At 63.3% G+C, this 18,761-nt stretch overlaps 2 protein-coding genes across 2 annotated transcripts; one reads left to right on the top strand and one right to left on the bottom strand.

Annotated features, from left to right (window-relative positions):
- The first annotated feature begins 3,051 nt into the window (after positions 1 to 3,051).
- Positions 3,052 to 5,214, top strand: MPEG1 (macrophage expressed 1). The gene has a single exon (XM_009813911.2). The coding sequence runs from the start codon at positions 3,052 to 3,054 to the stop codon at positions 5,212 to 5,214; it is 2,163 nt and encodes a 720-aa protein (XP_009812213.2).
- A 2,133-nt stretch (positions 5,215 to 7,347) lies between these two features.
- Positions 7,348 to 16,576, bottom strand: DTX4 (deltex E3 ubiquitin ligase 4). The gene is made up of 9 exons (XM_059825800.1): positions 16,366 to 16,576; positions 12,141 to 12,864; positions 11,217 to 11,278; positions 10,906 to 11,067; positions 10,699 to 10,760; positions 10,221 to 10,373; positions 9,358 to 9,519; positions 8,884 to 8,973; positions 7,348 to 8,493 (listed from the first exon to the last, which is right to left on the bottom strand). Exons 1-9 carry the CDS (start codon positions 16,574 to 16,576, stop codon positions 8,260 to 8,262), a joined length of 1,860 nt encoding a protein of 619 aa, XP_059681783.1. The 3' UTR covers positions 7,348 to 8,259.
- Positions 16,577 to 18,761: the final 2,185 nt, after the last annotated feature.

Genomic DNA, 18,761 nt, shown 5'->3' on the forward strand with positions numbered 1-18,761 from the left:
GAAGGTGCTTTGAGTTTGGTTCTCTCTAGGAGGCAGGTCTTGACAATGGATCAAGTCACCGTCTTAATGCAGAGATATTAATTAAAACAAGCAGCCAGGACCACGCTTACAACCACTCAAGTCATACCTGCACCTGCATGGCCCGAGTTCCCACTTTGTCTCCTTCATTTACCAGCACACGTGCCAGGCACAGGGCTCACAAAATTGCTCAGTCCCGCTCTCCTCCAGAAATCCAGAAATCAGGCCACCTCCTCTACCAACTGCTAATAGTCACAGCCGGAAAATGGAACACAACTGAAAAGCCCCACGTGGTTCATTTTGATGGCTTTTGAACTCATGTTTCTCCACTTCTCATTGTGACAGGATTCTCCAAGCTTTGCCTAAAAATAAAACATCAATGAGGACAAAAGGGTTGTTTCTTGCAAAAGTATCCCCTCCCCTTTCAGGTTTCTGCATAGCCAAGAAAAGCTTAAATATCTGTGTGTGGATGTGTATATATAGACTCTCCCCCTGTCTTTTTATTTATTGACATGATATATACACGGGTTTTCATCAGGCCTAAGCAATTTCTGTGCTCCGGTGCTGAGCAGAATCCAAGCCAGCAACCAGCCGCTGGCTGACACAAGCCCCAGTGGCTGTAGGATCCCTCATGCTTTTCCGGCTTAAAAATCAGTCTCGGGTGATCCCCGCAAGCACTGAGGGTCGTATTGCTCAGTGGTTACAGTCTGTGGTTTTTCTGTTCACTGAGTAGCAATCTCTAATTCCTCCCACCAGGAACTTTGCTGCAAACTGGTATACTTATTAGTAGCCCTTGGGCATTTTTCTAAGGCCACCTGCTTTTTACAGCCAGAGCACTGAACTGCGCTGCCTTCCCAGCCTAATTTATTCTCCACTTCCCAGTGCTGGGAACAAGCAGCAGGACAAGGCTATACGACGCACCACTGCAGGGAATCCCAGCGCACAGGAAGCCCCGGCGTGATGATGATGCACGAGCCTGGTGTGCCGGGGCACCGTGTCCTTGGGGCTGGGACCCAGGCGGCCAAGCGTCCCTGCCAGATCCAGCAATGGGGCCAGAAGTCAGAGCTGGCACCCAGCAGCCCAGAAGTGGCACCAAAAAGGTTTTCCATTGCCTCCATCCATCCCAGGCCCTGCAGATTTGGGTTGCATCAGCACCGCGGCTTGCCGTGAGCAGCACGTCCCACCCCTCACCCTGGCCCCAAGCATTTAATGGCTCTGCTGTTTTCGGGGGGAGGTCCAAATCGCATTTCCCCTTCTTGCTCCAGCACCTGCATTTCCGCTGGTGGCCATCCTCCCTCGCTTCCCCTTCCTCACCCTCTGGATGATGGCGGGCAGCCCTGCCCAGGGCTCTGCCTCCCCTTCCAGCACCCACCAACGGGTGAGCGTGGCTTGCTCTCCCGCTTCAGCATTTGCTCATTCCCTGTAGCGGTCAGGAAGGAAATTAATTTGTTTTAATCCCCCAGCTGGGTGCAGCGGATGGGTTTTGCCTTGCTCTGCCGCATCTCGGTCACCACGGGACGGGATGGCTTGTGGCAGCAGACACAGCACGGAGAAGCCCTGGTTTCCATCTGGGAGCTGCTCCTGCAGGGTGGAGAGACAAGGCAGCTCCTGTCTGCCCCATGGGGCTTCTCTCCCTCCTCTGATTCCAGGGTCCACAGCCATCACCGACCGTGGCTTCCACTGGGAGCCACCGCTTAGACGTCAAAGTTAGGTGGCAGTGAAACCCACAGCTAGATTTTAGGTGAGGCGGCCTCACAGCCCAGTCTGAAATGCGGATGGCTCCAGGATGGTGTGGGACCTTCCAGCAAGGGACTCCCCGCACCGGGGTTTTCCAGCTACTCCGGGGCCCAAGCCCCACACTGGGGCCAGCAAGGCCATCCCCAACGGTGTTCCTGTCGTCTGTTCCCCCCAGCTCCTGGTGTTATCCTGGCAAAAGCACACAAGCATCTACAGTCACACACACACCCCCATCACAGCTCTCACTTCAGCCTCATCCCCTGCCAGAACCATCCTGGGAAGAGGAACTAACCAGCAAAAACAGGGGAAGTGAGCCTGTCCCTATGGAAAGAGTCACAGGTTTCACAGCAGAAGCTGCTTTAACTGTTTATTCCCCAAAACATGTGGCAGCTGCCCTGTGCTGCTGAAACTGGGGCACAGCCACGCACCAGCATCCCCGGGCAGAGCCAGCTCGGTACCACTGGGACCAGCTTCCTGCGGCTCAGCAATCCTGAGCAGGAGGTGCTTTTTCCAGCTGGAAGCACTGCGGACCCTGGGGGAAGGACAGGGATGGGGTAGAGGAGGCTGCAGAGGGCCCTAATGTAGATGTTGGTATGGGGGGGGACACCTGTGCCATGGGCTGGGCCCCACGAGGGGAACCTCCAAACCCACCGGTGCCTGCCCCAGGGTCTCGGGCAGCCTCTTCCGCAAGAGAGAAGGGAGACAAGCATTGCACTGTCCCCCGCGCTGAAACCACACTGCACCACCTCCCCGCTTCCTCTCCTCGCCTCTGCGGTGGAGGAAAGTCTTGGAGTCAGCAGCAAAGCCCATGCGACCAGGGCCAGATCTCACCCCGTCATGTGCGCGGGACCCCAAGGCTGTGGGGCCGGGGACAGCTCCCCTGCGTGGCACGAAGGAGCCAGGGTCACCCCGGGGCAGGGGGGGATTCACCTGGGGGAGTCACCCCAGTGCTGGCCAAGGGAGATTCACACAGTGAAATTCCCTGGGGACAGTGAAGAGCTGAAGGCAAGATTCCTCCCTGTCCCATCCCCAGCAGAGCCGCTTTCATGGGGAGAGGGAGCTTTTGCAGGAGGGAGGCCACAAGCTCCGGCCACCTCTACTTTCTGCTCCCCACCTGCTTGTCTCAGCCCCACTCACTCGTTTCTCACATTCATCAGTTCTCACTTCTCCTTTCCCTTCTATTAATTCAGCCCCCAAAAGGAGGAACCACCCAGCAGCTGCAACCCCAGCCAGCTCATTTCCCAGCTCCCACCTCACTGCTTGGACGTCTGGTGAGGGCCCTGCGCTGGTTCAGCCATGGGCTGGGTGCTGGGGGGGCTCCTGCTCGCCTGGGTGTCGGTGGCTTGGGTGAGAGGGGCTGAGCAGTCCCAGGAGCTGTCCTCCTCTGTGGGGTTTCTGGAGTGCAAGAAGGCTCTGAATCTCCCAAGTTTGGAAGTCCTGCCAGGGGGGGGCTGGGATAACCTCAGGAATTTGGATATGGGCAGAGTCATCAACCTGGGCTACTCGCTGTGCAAGACCACAGAAGATGGATCTTATATCATCCCAGACGAGATCTTCACTATCCCTCGCAAGCAGAGCAACCTGGACATCAACTCCGAGATCATCGAGTCCTGGAAAGATTACCAAAGCCTCACCTCCGCCTCCATCAACCTGGAGCTGTCCCTCTTCTCCTCCATCAACGGCAAGTTCTCCTACGACTTCCACCGGACCAAGACTCACCAAGTGAAAGACCGTGCTGTCACCACCCGAGTGCAAGTCAGGAACCTGGTTTACACTGCCAAGATCGACCCAGGGGCAGTCCTGGACAAGGGCTTCAAGAAGCAGCTGCTGACAATCGCCAGCCACCTGGAGAACAACCAGACGCGGATGGCTGATTTTCTGGCCGAGGTGCTGGTGCTTAACTATGGCACACACACCATCACCTCTGTGGATGCCGGAGCCAGCTTGGTGCAGGAGGATCAGATCAAGGCAACCTTCCTGCAGGACAGCTGGGCCACACGGAGTGCTGTCACCGCCTCGGCCGGCGTGGCCTTCCACAGCATCATCAGCGTGAAAACCGAGGAGTCCCTGGATGTCAGCTCTGGCTTCACCAAGCAGTATCTGGAGAACCGCACCAACTCCAGGGTGGAGAGCATTGGTGGGACCCCCTTTTACCCAGGCATCACCCTCAAGACCTGGCAGGAGGGGATCAGAAACCAGCTGGTGCCTCTCGACCGCTCAGGGCTGCCCCTGTACTTCTTCATCAACCCCAGCACCCTGCCAGAGCTGCCCACCCCCATGGTGAAGAAGCTGGCCAGGCGAGTGGAGATGGCTATCCGCCGCTACTACACCTTCAACACCTACCCGGGCTGCACGGACGCCACCTCACCCAACTTCAACTTCCATGCCAATGCCGACGATGGGTCCTGCAAGGGTGCCATGACCAACTTCACCTTTGGGGGAGTCTTCCAGGAGTGTGCTGAGCTGGCTGGCCCCGACACCAGCAGCCTGTGCCGGGAGCTGGAGCAGAGGAACCCCCTCACTGGGGCTTTCTCCTGCCCCACCACCTACACTCCGGTGCTGCTGAGCGTGCAGGAGCGGGAGGAAGGCCACAGCCATCTGGAGTGCCACAAGAAGTGCTTCCTGGGCATCTTCTGCCACCGCGAGTGCCAGGACATCTTCTGGCTCTCCCGGGTGCAATTCAGCGCCTACTGGTGTGCTGCAAGCGGGCCGGTGGCCCCAGGCTCAGGATACCTCTTTGGGGGACTGTTCAGCACCCACAGTGCCAACGCCATCACCGGTGCCCAGTCCTGCCCCTCAGGCTACTTCCCACTGAAGCTCTTCGATGAGCTCAGGGTGTGTGTGAGCCAGGATTACGAGGGGGGCAGCCAGTATGCGGTGCCCTTCGGGGGCTTCTTCAGCTGCCAGGCAGGGAACCCCTTGGCGGGGCTGCACCAGGGCACCGCCGAGGACGCCCATGCCAAGAGCTGCCCCCCAGGCTTCAGCCAGCACTTGGCACTCATCAGCGATAGCTGCCAGGTGGAGTACTGCGTCCAGGCTGGCATCTTCACAGGGGGCTCGCTGCCACCCGCCCGCCTGCCACCCTTCACCCGGCCCCCCACCAACCTGCTGGCTGTCAACACCGTGCTGGTGAGCAGCGGGGATGGGGACAGCGCATGGATCAGGGATGGGCAGAGCCACGCGTGGCGGCTGGCCCAGCCAGAAGAGATCCAGCACGCGGCGGAGATGGTGAGGGGCTGGGGGCTGACGGGGGGCGAGGTGGCTGGCATCAGTGCGGCAGTCCTGGCGGGGCTGGCCACCCTCCTGGTGACTGTCTATTACAGCCACCGGAGGTACAAGGCGAGGGGATACCGCGCGATGGGCGAAGGGGACAGCCTGGCCGCTGCGAGCCCTGAGGACAGCACTGTGCTGAGCATGGGCGAGGGGTACCAGCAAGAGCCAGAGGGGCTGACGGCGTGAGCGTGTCCCCCCCTGCAGTTGCCAGGTGATGCCCCAAAGCCCGGCAAAGCTCCCTGCCCACCCCCCTTTCCATGGGCAAAGCTGCGCAGCGCCACCAGCCCCCTGCCCCTCACTCCCTGGAGCCGAGGGTCCCTGTCCCCACGGAGGCCCCAGGCTCACCCCTCCATGGGGCCAGACATGCTCTCACCCTCCACCGGATCCCCGAGCTCCAGCCTCGAGCACCTGGGAGGCTCCGTGGCCCTTCAGACATCCATCCCCGGCTGACCTCGGAAGCCAACTCCCAGGGTCAACCCGCCACCAGGACCCACCATGATATCCCTCTGCCAGCCCCTGCACCTCCATGGCTGCACCTCCCGCCCTCCAACCAGCCACAGGGCTCTGCCCCGTGGCTGGTTAAGCGACTTTCCCCTCCACTGCAAGCCATGCCCCAGCTGTGCCCCTGTCCCAAAGCCAAAGAAGGGGACCCAGGGCCCTTCAACAAGCCACTGGGGACACTGGGGTGCCCAAGGAGAAGGAAATTCTTAGCACAGCCATCTTCTTCCCCCTAGGCTGGCCCCAAAAAGCCTGGGGAAGCTGTGCAACCCCCCCTCCACTCCCCTGACACACCAGCAGGACCCACGCACATCCACGGTGGAGACTGGCTACTTGTAAGAATGTTGGGTCGGGACGCATGCTGGGGCCCAGCTCCTGGGAAAAGACCCCCAGCCCTCCAAGCCCAGAGAGCCCCCCCCGCTACTGCAGGCACCCAAGGCCAGCACAGACGGCATTAGCAATGCTTTACCTCGCGGGAAAGGAGGAAGCGGTGGGGCCCCACGGAGACATGCGCGGAGTTAGCCACCCATTTCTGCCCGCTGCAGCCGGAGGGCAACCCCTGTCTCTATGTATATCTATCAAGATAGATATACACACGCATGCAGAGAGGCACGGATCAGTTTTATTTCAGCCAGCAACTAATTGCATAGGCAACATGGCATTAAAAAAGAACAAAAGTCACGTTGTGGAAAGACTGTGTCACGTTAAAAGCCATCAGGCCGGCATCCAGGGAGAGCGGGGGAACCCCACTTCCTCCCCCAGATCACAGGAGGGTTTTGCATAGCTCCAGCCACGGTGTGGGGGAAGCCCGGGGCTTGGGTGGAAGAGAAACTGCACCGCTGCAGCTCCCCTGGCTGCAGAGCCGCCCAAAAAGGGGGCTTTCCTGGGGAAAGAGGTTTTCTTCCTTGAGGTAGAAAATAACATCCCATGCTAAGGACGGCTGGGGACAGAGCGGTGCAAAGGGGCACCAGGGGGACGAGGGGTGCCTGGCCCTCCCCGTGGTGCCCCTCGCTCACCTGGCCACACAGACGACGGACAGAAGACAACAGAGAGGCCAAGCCGTGCAGGGACAGCAAGCGTCCCCTGCCATCCGCTTTATTGACCCCCACCCCTCCTTGCACGGGGCGGTCGGCTGGGGGCAACGCACCCCCCAGGCCGGGGAGAGCAAAAACAGCGACGACAACAGAACAATGCACGGCATGACGGGTTCCCCTCCTGCACTGCAATCCCCTGGGACAGAGGGAGAGGTGACACCCCCCAGGAAAACTAGGAGGGGAATGCAACACAAAGGGCTAGGAGGCCCCAACCCCCCTGGGAGCAACAGCACAGGGCTGGGGGCAGCGGTGGGTGCTGGCCCCCACTCTGCTCTCCAACCCCGGGGCTCTCATGGGACAGGGGCAAGAGCACAGCCAGCCCCCACTGATGGGGAGAGTGCCCCCAGAGCAGCCCCCACAGCCATGGGGACCTCCCCAGCACCTCATCACAAGTGGCTCTGAGTCCCCCGGGGACTGGCAGGGACCCCAAGATGCCATGCAACCTCCCCCCACACACACACTCCCCTCCCCACGCCACCCCCCCGGCCCCAGCCAAAAAACACTGTGCCAACCCACTGCCAGCCAGCCACCTCACCCCCCCCCACCCCCCCCCCCCCCCAAGACCTCCCCAGGGACCTCTGGGGATGGTGCTGGCACCCAGCAGGAAGGGGAACGGTTCCCGTGCACACCAGCGCCTGGCCCCACGGGGACCCACAGGCGACAGTCCCACCGTGGGACATTGCCCCCCTTCAGGGCAGGGAGTCCCCACAGTAGCGGAGCGGTGCGGCCCCTGTCCCGTGTCGTCCCCCCCCACGACTGCCACCGGGATCAGCCCCTAGTCTGGCTGCAGCATCGCATTCTCCCAGCCCCCAGGCCAGCTCCCGAAACGCCACCACCTATATGTACATATATACGACAAAACCCCAAAACACGAGGTATATAAAAATTCAACACGGGGATGCCCCCATACGAACAGTTCAAGGAACCCACTACAGGGGGTGGGAGACAGGCCAGGAAACATGCCCCCCCCCCAGCCCTTCCCCAGCACGGGGGGCGGTGGGCAGCCCAGACAAGGGGACCCTGCAGGGCACAGCTCAGACACAGCCAAGAGGAGAAGCAGGCACGGGGCTGGGGAGCCAGCCAAGGCAGACCAGGGCCCCCCAACCTCCGTGGACACAGGAGACCAGTGGAGAGGTACCAGACAGGACAAACGAACCAACAGACGGCTGAGGGACGAGGCAGAGTGAGGGGGACTCCCATGGCCCCTGCTCCCACCCCGGGCCAGGTCCCAGCCCCAGGTGGGTGTCAGGGGCATCAGGCCAGGCTGCGACCGTCCAATGGCCAAGGACGGAGGGGAGCCCGGCACCCCCTAAGCCCTCGGCACGGCAGCAGCAGGGATAGGATGCCAGCCGGAGGGGACAGCCAGGCCAGCGTGAAGCCCCGCAGCTCTGCGTGGGGAGGCTCCATCCCCACGGGAGTGAAGGGGATGGCCAAAAGGAGCTTCTCACGCATTGCCAGCCTGGGGACGCTCTCAGTGGGCAGGTGCCACTGGGACCAGGGGGCTCCAGGTGCCCCCCCCTGCAAAGTCCCCAGGCAGGTTTCTTCAGCAGCTTTATCCTCGGGGCAGGGGGGGAGCTGGGGTGGTGGTGGGAGGCTGGGGCAGCACAGGCACCCCTTCCCTTGCCTCCCTGCCGCGGTCTCAGTCCTTCTCCTGTGCCAGGCTCTCCTCCGTGATGCCCTGGGCCGCGAGCTCAGCCAGGACATTGTCCAGGTAGTTGATGTCAGGGTAGCCGTGGCCGGTGAGGTTGGAGCCGAACTCTGTCTTGTGGTGGATCTCGTTCCAGATCACCGTGTCCGACTCGCCTGTGGTGCTGGAGGTCCCGATGGCAAAGATCAGGCGCCGGTCCCAGGCTACCAGCAGCAACTTCAGTACCTGTGGAGGGGAGAGATGGGGCAGGCAGCAAGACACACACGGGGGGAAGCATCCACTTCTCCTCAGAGCACGCCCGATCATCCTAGTACACCCTGGCAATGTGGGCAACCCACAGCCAAGCCCTCCCAGGGAGGTCGGGATCCCAGCATGGGCTCCTACCCCAACCAGAATAGCGGGACCAGACTGCAGAGCTCTCCCAGTGCATGGAAACGTTGCTGGGCTCCTGCGGAGCATGCCGGATGGGCTACAGGGAAAACCTCCATCCAGATTAGCCCGCGTAAGCCTCATCTGCTTTTCCCCATGCTCCAAATAGCTGCTTGCTCCCTCATCCCCTCGATACACCCCTGAGCATGTCTTGGCCAGCTCGAGCTACCCGTGCGAGCCCCTCACCTTTCTGCCCTTCTCGCTGTCTGGAAGGTAGCAGTGCCGGGGGAAGCCGCGGGCAGTGAAGCTCTTCCCGGGGTTTGGATGCTCCGGTCCCTGCAGTGGGTGGAGTGGGAGAGGAACAAAACCCTTTTGGAGCTCAGCTCAGAAGGATGCTCTGGGCACAAGGGAACCCCCCCTACCTCAGCGGACGCAGAGCTGCTCGCTGCTGTGCTGAGCAGCCACACTCCAGCACAGTGGCCCTAAACACCACCGTCCCCCCGCCACCAAGCAGACAGGGCCAACACTTCCATGCAGATGTACCCCAGACTTCCCACAACATCCTTACAGACAAGCAGCTCCCGAGACATGGTTGAACCCGGAGCCCCAGTCAAGGCATGAGCTGCAGCATGACCTGGGGGTGACACAGCAGTGACAAGGGCCACCAGCCCCCACAGCGGACCACCCATGTACCCCCCTGGGCATAGGGCCCAGCCGCACCTGCACCCCTGGGGGGATGTTGTAGATGATGCGGATGGTTTTGCAGTCAGAGTGGCCAGGCAGCGCGTGAGGGATGATGTGATACTCCATCTTCCCTGGGGGCTGTGTCCCCGTCTTCACCCCATAGATGGTTTTGCAGGTGGGACACTGCAGGCTCCCATCCTGAGAGCAGGAAGAGAGGGGAACATAATGAAACTGGTATCCCCCAGCACTGAGCCAGACCAGGCACTTCATCCCTGAGCAGCACTGAACACTGTTTTCATCGTGGAAACAGTCATTTCAAAAACACTCAGGAACCAGGGGGTAGGGAGAATTTGCTACAGCCACCCAACTTGAACGAAAAACCTGAGGTCTGCATTTCTCTTCCTCATCTGTTTTACAGTCCTCGCTACTTCCCCTACCTCTGTTTTGGTTTCTTTCTTTTTTTTTTTCCAAAGAGGGAAAGATAATAAATATTAAAAAAACCCAACAACGTGAAATGCATTTTCCTGGGAAAGTCGAGCACAAGGGTCATTTGCAGGGGGCTCAGGAAAGCCCACCTGTGGCTGGAAAAGCACTGCCCACCGCCAGATGCCAGGTAGCTCTGCTCAAACATGCGGGGATCGAAGTTCACCACTACTAACCCTGGGAAGGAAAGCAAGGACGTAAAACTGAGCATAGTGGGGGAAAAAAACACCCACACAACCCTGCTTTCTGGTTTAGCAGTCTCAGAGCGATAGCTGCTGATAACAAACTCTCCTTCGGGGGGGGGGGGGGGAGGTCAGAGCCCTCCGGGGCAGCACCCTCCCACTGAGGGCAGGTGGAGCTCAGCACAGGTCGCCACGCCGGGGGCTCGGGTGTCCCCTGGGGCTGCAGCCTTGCACCTTGTTGCCGTTGTTGTACATGGCCACCAGGCAGTGGAGGTGGAAGACGTGGCTGCACTTCACCAGCTTCCCCACCAGGTCGGGCTTGATGGCCGGCTGGGGTCCCTTGTAGCCGGAGGGTGCGGAGAGGCGCTCCATGCAGATGGTGCAGTCCTGTGCAGAAGGGGAGGAAAAGGGTCAGATGGACGGATGCAGCCGTGACCTCGCCGAGGACACGGGGCTGATGAACTGCCCTGCTCTTGCCCAGGGACCAGCACCCACCCCTGGTGCCATGCCGTCACCCTGGGCCACCGCAGGGGCCGGCCAACACGTGCATGCAGCACACAAGCCCTCTTTGGAGGGGGACGGGGACAGCGCAGAGCCGTGAGGGGCGGTGGGAGACCCCTGCACGGCATGGGGGCATCGCCCATGTCCCCAGTTGCTCCTCCCAGACCAAAGCACCCTGGGGACACCCCAGCACAATCCCCGCTGCTCACACCTCATCCGGTGGATGCCGCACCTTCTGCAGGTATTTTTTCAGTACCTCCTCCGGGGTTTTACCTGCGGGAGAGCAGGAGTCAAAGGGGCTGGAGGGCAGCACGGGGGAAACCCGCCGCTGGGAGCAGCGGGACGGGATGGGGGGACAGGGGAAGCAGGTAGGGAAGTGGGGACAGGAGCAGGGGCCAAGTGGCGAAGCACCTCTCACCCTTCTTGGCCTGCTTCTTGGTGGTCTTGCGGCAGGTGTGGGAGATGCCGGGGATGGACTGGATCTCACTTTTGCTGACAGGTGGGGGGTGCAGCACCAGCTTGGGGGGCCGCGTCAGGCAGACGGGCAGCCCGGCCGCACTCATTAGGATCCCCGTGATCCCTGGGCAAGGGGATTTGAAACGGCACTGAGGAGCCAGCATCACCCCAAACCCCAGATGTTCCCCCCCAAACCGCCCCGCTGGGGCTGACTCCGCCCGGGGAGGCCAGCACCTGCGGGCACCGGGCACCCCGCCGCAGCCCCATCCTCACCTGCCAGTGCGGGGTTGACGGGGCTGGAGCCAGTGAGGTTCTTCACGGGGACGGTGGGGACCCTGAGAGGAGCCAGCAGAGACCACGTCAGGGCCGGCGGCAGGCACCCACGTCCCCGCAGCCCTCGGGGGCCAGACAATAGTTGCCTGAGCAACTGCACGGGCCCTGGCTGGAAACAGAGAATCCCCCGACAGGGCGACGTGCCCCCCCCCGCCCCACCGCCGCCTTTTCTCTCGCTCTTTAGAAACCCCGCCTGCGTCTCCATTCATGGCCCCTTTTTGTCACAGCTCCCCGGGCCGGGCTGTTGTTTTTTTAGCTCTTTTCTCCTACGGCCACGTCGCTGCCGCAGCTCTTTCCCCCTCCTCCCCTTGGGGCTCTCTTCCATGGGAAAGTTGCCCGGCGGGTCAGGAGCGGAGGGAAGGGGGGGGGCGGAGAGGGAGAGGAAAGGGGCTAGGCTGCGACAGAAGGCTGACGGCAGAGCCAGACAAAGGGGAGAAACAGGCTCATTAAAAGCCCACCCCCTTGGAAAAAAAAAGTGTCTTCGGAGGGTGGGGGTCTGGAAGGACCCCTTCTCTTGGGGCCTGAATGGCTTTTCTTCGGGTCTTTCCCAGTCCCCCACCCATCCCATGCCACCAAGAGGAAGAGCAGCCTCAGCCTCCTCATTGAGATGCAGGAGCCACCCCGTCCCCTGCTCCAGTCCCCAGGCACCTGTGGGGAAGGCGAGGGGCCCAGCAGAGCCCTCCGCGCACGGGAGGCTGGGGACCACCAAAGTCCATCTCCCACCAGGCTCAGGGGTGACAGCACCCCGGCAGTGCGGAGCCCCACAGGGCTGCAGCCCCTCTGTGCCCTGGGGAGGGGGAAAAAAATTGCGCTGACCCTGTTCTCCCCCCGACTACCCTCTCGCTTGCACACGGTGGGACTCACCCAGAGGCAATGAGCACCCGGGACTGGGCGATGGCCAGGCGCTGGAGGTGGCTGCGGTTCAGGGTGCCAAGGCCAGGACGGGATGCCTTGCCACTGCCGGCGCTGGGGGGGCTGGTGGTGGAGCTGGCCGAGCTCAAGGCGGGTGTGCTGGCTGCCTGCCGCCGGCCCCCCTGGGCTGCCAGCGGCTTCAGCGAGCCACGCACTGCAGCCATACCGTCAGGCGCCTTGGCCCCTGGGGCCGGCGCCGGGGCTTTGGGGGCAGCGGGTGGCGCAGGGGGGGCTTTGCGGGGCTGCAGGGTGGCGGTGCCGGGGCCAGCGGCTGACACGGTGGCTTTGACGCTCATGACCAGGAGGCACTGGGGACAGGCGCAGGCAGGGACTGGGGGGGCCGCCGCCGCCCCAGGGCTGGCAGGCCAGGACTGTGACTTGGGCAGGGTGCCCGAGACCAGCGGGTAGACCATGTCAAGGCGGCGGCGGACGCGGCGCTTGCGCTGGGTCTGCCGGTTGATCTGGCCCATGGTGGCAAAGTCGATGACGTAGCAGAAGCCAATGGCGCTCAGGTCCACCCAGGGGTGCTGCTTCTCGTAGGCGCGCTGGATGGTGATGCCCACGTCCATGTCGTAGGGCGTCCACGACCCACTGTCGTTCTCCCACTCCCACACGACTCCCTTGCCTGGTGCCGACGATGGGTCATAGTAGCTGCGCCGGACAGGGCGGATAGTGCCTGATGGAGGGTGAGAGATGCCGTCCGTCAGACCCTGGCGCTGGCACCCACCTGCGGGCAGGGAGCGAAACCACCCCAACTTGCCCTGCCGGTGCCGTTCGGCACGGGGACGGAACACCTTTCCAGTTCAGCTGTTGTCCCTGCCCTGCCAGGGGACTGCTGTGCCTTGGTTTCCCCAGGCCACTGCCTGCAAGCCGCCCTGCCACCGGCGCACCTGAAGGGCCAGGGAGCCCCTGGGCTGTAGGGGCACGGCACTGGAGTGCACCCCCAGCACGACTGGGGTGAGGGAAGGGCAGATTTCACCCCCATCGGTCTACGGTGGCAGCCGCTCTCCCAGTCCCAGCGTGCAGCTGCTCAGCACTGATGGAGAAACACAGAACCACAGGCTTGGCCGCTCCAACCTGCTCCCAGGGACTTCCCATGGGAGCCTGATGAAACCAGACCACGCAGGCACCAGAGTCCTGTAGTGCCCACCATGGCCCTGTCTCCCTCTCAGCTCTGGACCGGGATGAGGGAATAAAAGATTTGAAGGGCAGCACTGAGCCCCACATCAATGACACGCGCGGGCACACACGCGCGCAGGGGAGCGGGGCTTGCGCCAGCCCCACCGTCTGCAGCTGCCAAACCAGCCCACGATGAAAACCCAGCACAGGGAAAATCCCTGTGAGGCCGAGCAAAGGAGTTCAAGCAAGGCCCCGCGCCCGGCTTCTGCTCCCCCATCAGCAAGCATTAGGAGTGGGATGAGAGTGCAAAGCACGAAGGCTTTGTGGCTTGCATCCTTATTTTTGCTAGGCGTTTCCTTTCCCACCGCTCCCAGTCCACTAGGACTCATTCAAAGCACGGACGCAAACTTTGGAAACTCCTACAATGAGGAGAAAGCCTTTCTCTTTGGGACGTTTCATGGCACTGCAGGGCAGGCTCAACATGGCTGGGTTCAGCCTCGGGGTCCCATCCTGAGCATGCTACTAGTGTCCAGAGTTGTTTGGTTAACAGGTGGGACGAGCTCATGAGCATCGCTGCCTCCACGCTCTTCCGCAAAACCACATGGCTCGGCCCCACTGCCAGAGGTAGGAACAAGAAAGCTCGAAGAGAAGAAATAAGCCTGCTTCTTCGGCTTTTCACCACATGTCTTGCAAAGCCTGCAAGGATTTCAGTCCCTTTTTACCCCCACCTCTTCGCTGGGATCAGCCACCACTCTTGGTCCCCACACAGGACCACTTCCCACAAAAAAGTGGGCTAAAAGGGAAAAGCTGTTTATTAGCACTAACGACGACGCACATCGAGCACCCCGCTATGGAGAACGGGGTGCAGCTGCACCCCAGGCAAGCCAGGCCACCCATCCTCGTCCTGCAAAGGGGCACCCGTGGGAGAAAAGCCGCCACTGTTGGCGGCACAAAGCAGGGCCGGAGAGTAGCGGGGCGGTGATTTATCCTAATCCGGTGTGAGGCAGGGAGGGCAGCAGCGGCGGCATGCGGCATCTGGCAGTCCCTGGGCGGCGGTGTGGGAACGCCGAGCATCCCCCTGGCCCAGCGCGGCCAGCCGGCCTCCCATTCAGCAGGGGAAGAAAAGGGACAATAGCTATTCAGGGCCTGCCAGGGTCGCGACCCCCCCAAATCAGAGCTGTTTAATGACCCAAAATACCAACATCCCCAGCAACCCAGGGAGAGACAGAACAATCCCCTTTTCAGGCCTCCTCCCCAGGCGACAATAGCCCTCAGAGGCTGGCCCCCAGCCCCACCGCAGAGGTCCCTTGTCCCCACACCCCCGGACCAGGGAGGGTGCCCGCCGGCCCCCAGGGATGCTGGGGGAAGGAGGACAAAGGAGGGCGTCCAGCACCGCGCTGGACCCAGCACCCCTCGTCCCAGGGACGAGGGACATTGGCTGGTCCCCTTCCCATGGCCACCACGGGGGTGTTAGGGGGGCACAAATCCCCTCTGCCAACCTCTCCCCCATGGGTGCCTGTGCCCCACATCCCCAACACTGCCAGAGCCATATGTGCCCCACCACCTTGGGAATCCCTCCACACCCCCACCACACTGGGGACCCCCATGCCTGCTCATTGGTCCCTCACCCCCGAATACACCCCTTTACCTGCCCAAGCCACCACCCTGGGGACCCCCCACCTGCCTGTGCCCCCACCCTGGGCACCCCCATGGGCTCCGTGACCCAGGGCAGGATTTGGCCCCCAAGCGCTGTACAGCACTGGGCCTTTAGGGCTGATGGCGGCTCAGAGGTAGCACAGAGGGAGCTGGGCATGGTGGGGCATGGCCCTGGGAAGGGTCTGCAGGGGACAGGCTCTGTGCATGAAGGGACTGCGGGCCGGGAGAGGAAAAGGCCGTAGTGTGCAATAGGGCCCAGGGAGGCGCAGCAGGGAGGACGCCGGGCAGCACAACCCCGTAAGGGACCAGGAACGTGCGGGCAGGGCCAGGCAGCACGGGATGTGGCAAGCACCTGGGCACCAGGCGGGATGGCATAACGGCAAGCTGGCAGCGGGCAACCCCGGGCAGCGTGGGCTTGGGCAGCAGCGGGCAGGGCTGCGCAGCAGCACCGGACTGGGCAGCGAGGAGCAGAGCTGTGCAATTCCAGGGCAGGCAGAGCAGGGCGGTGCAAGGCAAATCCAGATGCAGTATGGGACCAGGGAAAGCGATCCGGGATCAGGCAGTATAACACAGCGCAACACCCAGCAGCACAGCACAGTACAGCCAGCAACGCGATGGCAGAGCAGGCAATGGGACGTAACGCAGGGCAAGGCAGCACAATGCAATGTGGGACTGGGAAAGGCAGCGCAGTACAACCCAGCTCCAGCTCCAGCTCCAGCTCAGGCAGTGCAATGCAGTATGGGACCTGGCAGCACAGCATTGTGCAACACCGTGCAATGCAACTCCAGGTCAGGCAGCGCTGTGCAATAGCGGACCCGGCAGCGAAGTGCTGCTGCACGGTGCAACTCTACGCCAACCAGCGCAACGCAATAAGGGACCTGGAAGTAGGGAGCAAATCCCGATCAGTCGTGTCAGGCAGGAAAGCGCCTGACCGGGCAGGGCAGCCCTGGGCCCGGCACCGCAAGCCCCAGCAGCGCGGTGCAGCGAGGGAGCGGGGCAGGGCAGCGCTGGACGGGGCACGGCACGGCACGGGGCACGGCGCGGCACGGGGCACGGGGCACGGCACGGCACGGGGCACGGCACGGCACGGCGCGGCGCGGCTGCAGAGCGGGGAGCACGCAGCGGTGCGCGGGCAGGCGGGGCCGGGCGGCGCTGGCAGGCACGGCACGGTGCGAGGCAACGCCGGGGCAGGGAGCGCCGTCCCGGGCCGGGGAGCCGCGGGCAGCCGGGCCCGGGCGGTGCAACGGCGCCGAGCAACGCCAGGCCAGACCGGGGGGGGGCCGGTGCAACCGGGCAGGGCCGCGCGGCAGCGGGCGAGGCGCCCGCCGCCCCGGGGAGCCCGGCGCAGGGCCGCGCCGGGGCAGGGGTCGGCCGTCCGGCGGCCCGCCCCGGGCTGACTCACCGGTGTCCTGGCGGAACTGGTGCATGGACTGCAGGTCGATGATGTAGGGCGCCAGGCGGCTGTCGGCCTGGCCCAGCACCACGCTGCCGCCCGCCCGCGGCCCGGCGCGGGCCACCGCCTCGATGTGGTGGCTGACGGCCGGGCTGTAGGGCCGCCACCGCCCGTGCTCGTTCAGCCATTCCCACACCACCACGGCCGAGGCCAGCAGCATGGCTCCGCCGCCCCGGCCCGCCGCCGTCGCCGCCCCCGCCCCCGGCCGCCCGCCGCAGACGCCCCGCGGCCGCTGCAGCCCGCCCCGCCGGCACTCGCATGCTCGGCGCGGCGCAGGGCTCTGCCCGCCCCCGCCCCGGGGCCGGCCGCCGAGCGGGCGCGGAGGCGCGGCCGCCCCTCAGCGCCGCGGCGGACCGCAGCGCCGCTGCCCGGGCGGCGGCGGGAGGCGGCTCCGCCCCGAGAGCGCGGGGGGGCGCGGCCGCCCCGCCCCTGACGTCACCGCGCCCGGCCCCGGCGCGGCGGCCCCGAGCACCCGGAGGGGGGGGGGGGGGGGGGCGCGGCCGGGAGAAACCGTCCCCGCGGGGGGGGCGCTAGGCGCGGCCCGGCCCCGCGCACCCCGCGCACCCCCCCCACCGCAGGGCCCCCCGTGCCCCCTCCCAGCGCCCCCTGTACCCCCACCCTGCAGCCCGCGGCCCCCAGCGCTCCCCGCACCGAGACCGCAGCCCAGGCCCCGCCGCGCCCCCGGCCCCAAGGCCCCGGCAACGGGCATCGGGGGGCCGCGTGCCCGACCCAAAGCAGGGCCCCGGGGCCGGACCCCGCTTCGTGCGCCGTGGCGGGGAAACGCGGCCCCGGAGCCTCGGCCCTCCCCTTCCCCAGGCTGCGGTGCCCGCGGGGAGCGGCCCGCTGAGCTGCCCCTGGCCGTGGCCTCTGACCCACAAAAATGGGTTCAAAGCCCAAAATCGCCACGTGCCTCGAGGGGCACCGGGGCCGTAACCCCGGCTGCTGTACCCCAGCCCTCCCAGCTGCCTGCCACGGTTTAGTTTCCCTGGGAAGAGCTTTCTGGGGATATTTCACGCAGCTTCAGCCTGGCGGGAGGCTGCAAATGCTTCAGGATGCTCCTCCGACTTACGCGTGCCTCGGCGGCCCCGTGACTTTGCTGTGCAAACCAAAACTGGTGCAACCAAAACCCGCGTGCTCCCGCTGGCGGTGTGACATGGGCGCCTCTGCTTTACGGTGACTCCCTGGGACCGGAGCGGCCAGTGCTGGCCCTTCCCCGCAGCCCAAAAAATTCATCCTCAGCTTGTTCTTCTGCTAAGCCCCATGAGCAGCATCCCAGGGCAGCCCTGAACGGCAGGATGTCGTCAACAGGCAAGCGCTGGCATCAGGTCTCGCCTCATTTAGTGCTCCTGTGCTCAGACGCACAAAACACCCATTTTCTTGGATATTAAACAAAACACCCATCATTGCCTGGTTCGGGGAGAACTGTACAAATTGCACCCGCGTCCCACGCGCACAGGTTTCCCAGCACCGGCAGATCCCCCAGTTCGTGGTCCATGTCAGCTCAGAGGGCGACTCATCCCCAGGACACGGGGACCCGCGGTGCTGCTCCACAACCTTGCCGAGCTCCCGGCAGCCGGTGCAGCTCCCCTCCTGACAGACCTGTTTCCCAGGCACTGCCCAGCCCGCTGAGCATCCGTCAGCAGCCCTTGCGGTGAGAAACCATTAGGCAATACCTAAACAGAGAAAAAAATAAGGGAGGTAAAAAAAGGGGGGAAGAAACAGGTAGGGACTAACTGCGGTGATGCCAGCTGGCAAGCGCCGCGGTGGAAGAGGAGGAGGTGAACCGCAGAAGTTCAAGCAAATCTCTCCTTCTTCCAGCTCGCCCTCGGAGACATGCAGGGCCTCGCTCAAAGTGTGTTTTCCTGCAAGAAGGGAGGGCTCCTGGCCCTTCACAGGAAGGCAGCGCGGCGGCGGAGAGCTGCTGCTCTGGTTTTTCACCTGCTCCTTTGGGGCAGATGAGTGCAGCCAAGGCCGCGATGGAGAAACCCGGGGAAACCCTTCCCGATGACTCAGGCAGGAGGAAAAGGTTTTCCTGCTGTTAAAAAGGAAAGCGTTGGTGAACATTTACCCCCTGCTCCGGCTCAGGATCAGAAAGTCAGGAGTCAGCGCTGCAATGCCGGCACGGGACGGTGCAAGGGGACGGGTGAGCTGGTGGGACCGGCACAGCCGAACCCCACCTGCCGCCGGTGCATGGTGGGTGAGGGGTGAATTTATTCTCTCCCAGCGCCGATGCCAGCACTCAAGTACGGGCATGTCTGAGGTCAGGGAGCAGCCTCGGTTGGCTTAAAACCTTTCCAACCCCACAAAGTGTGTCCAACCCAACCACGCATTAAGCCCAAACATTT

The sequence above is a fragment of the Gavia stellata genome, chromosome 17, assembly GCF_030936135.1.
Source record: "Gavia stellata isolate bGavSte3 chromosome 17, bGavSte3.hap2, whole genome shotgun sequence".
Classification (NCBI taxonomy): domain Eukaryota; kingdom Metazoa; phylum Chordata; class Aves; order Gaviiformes; family Gaviidae; genus Gavia; species Gavia stellata.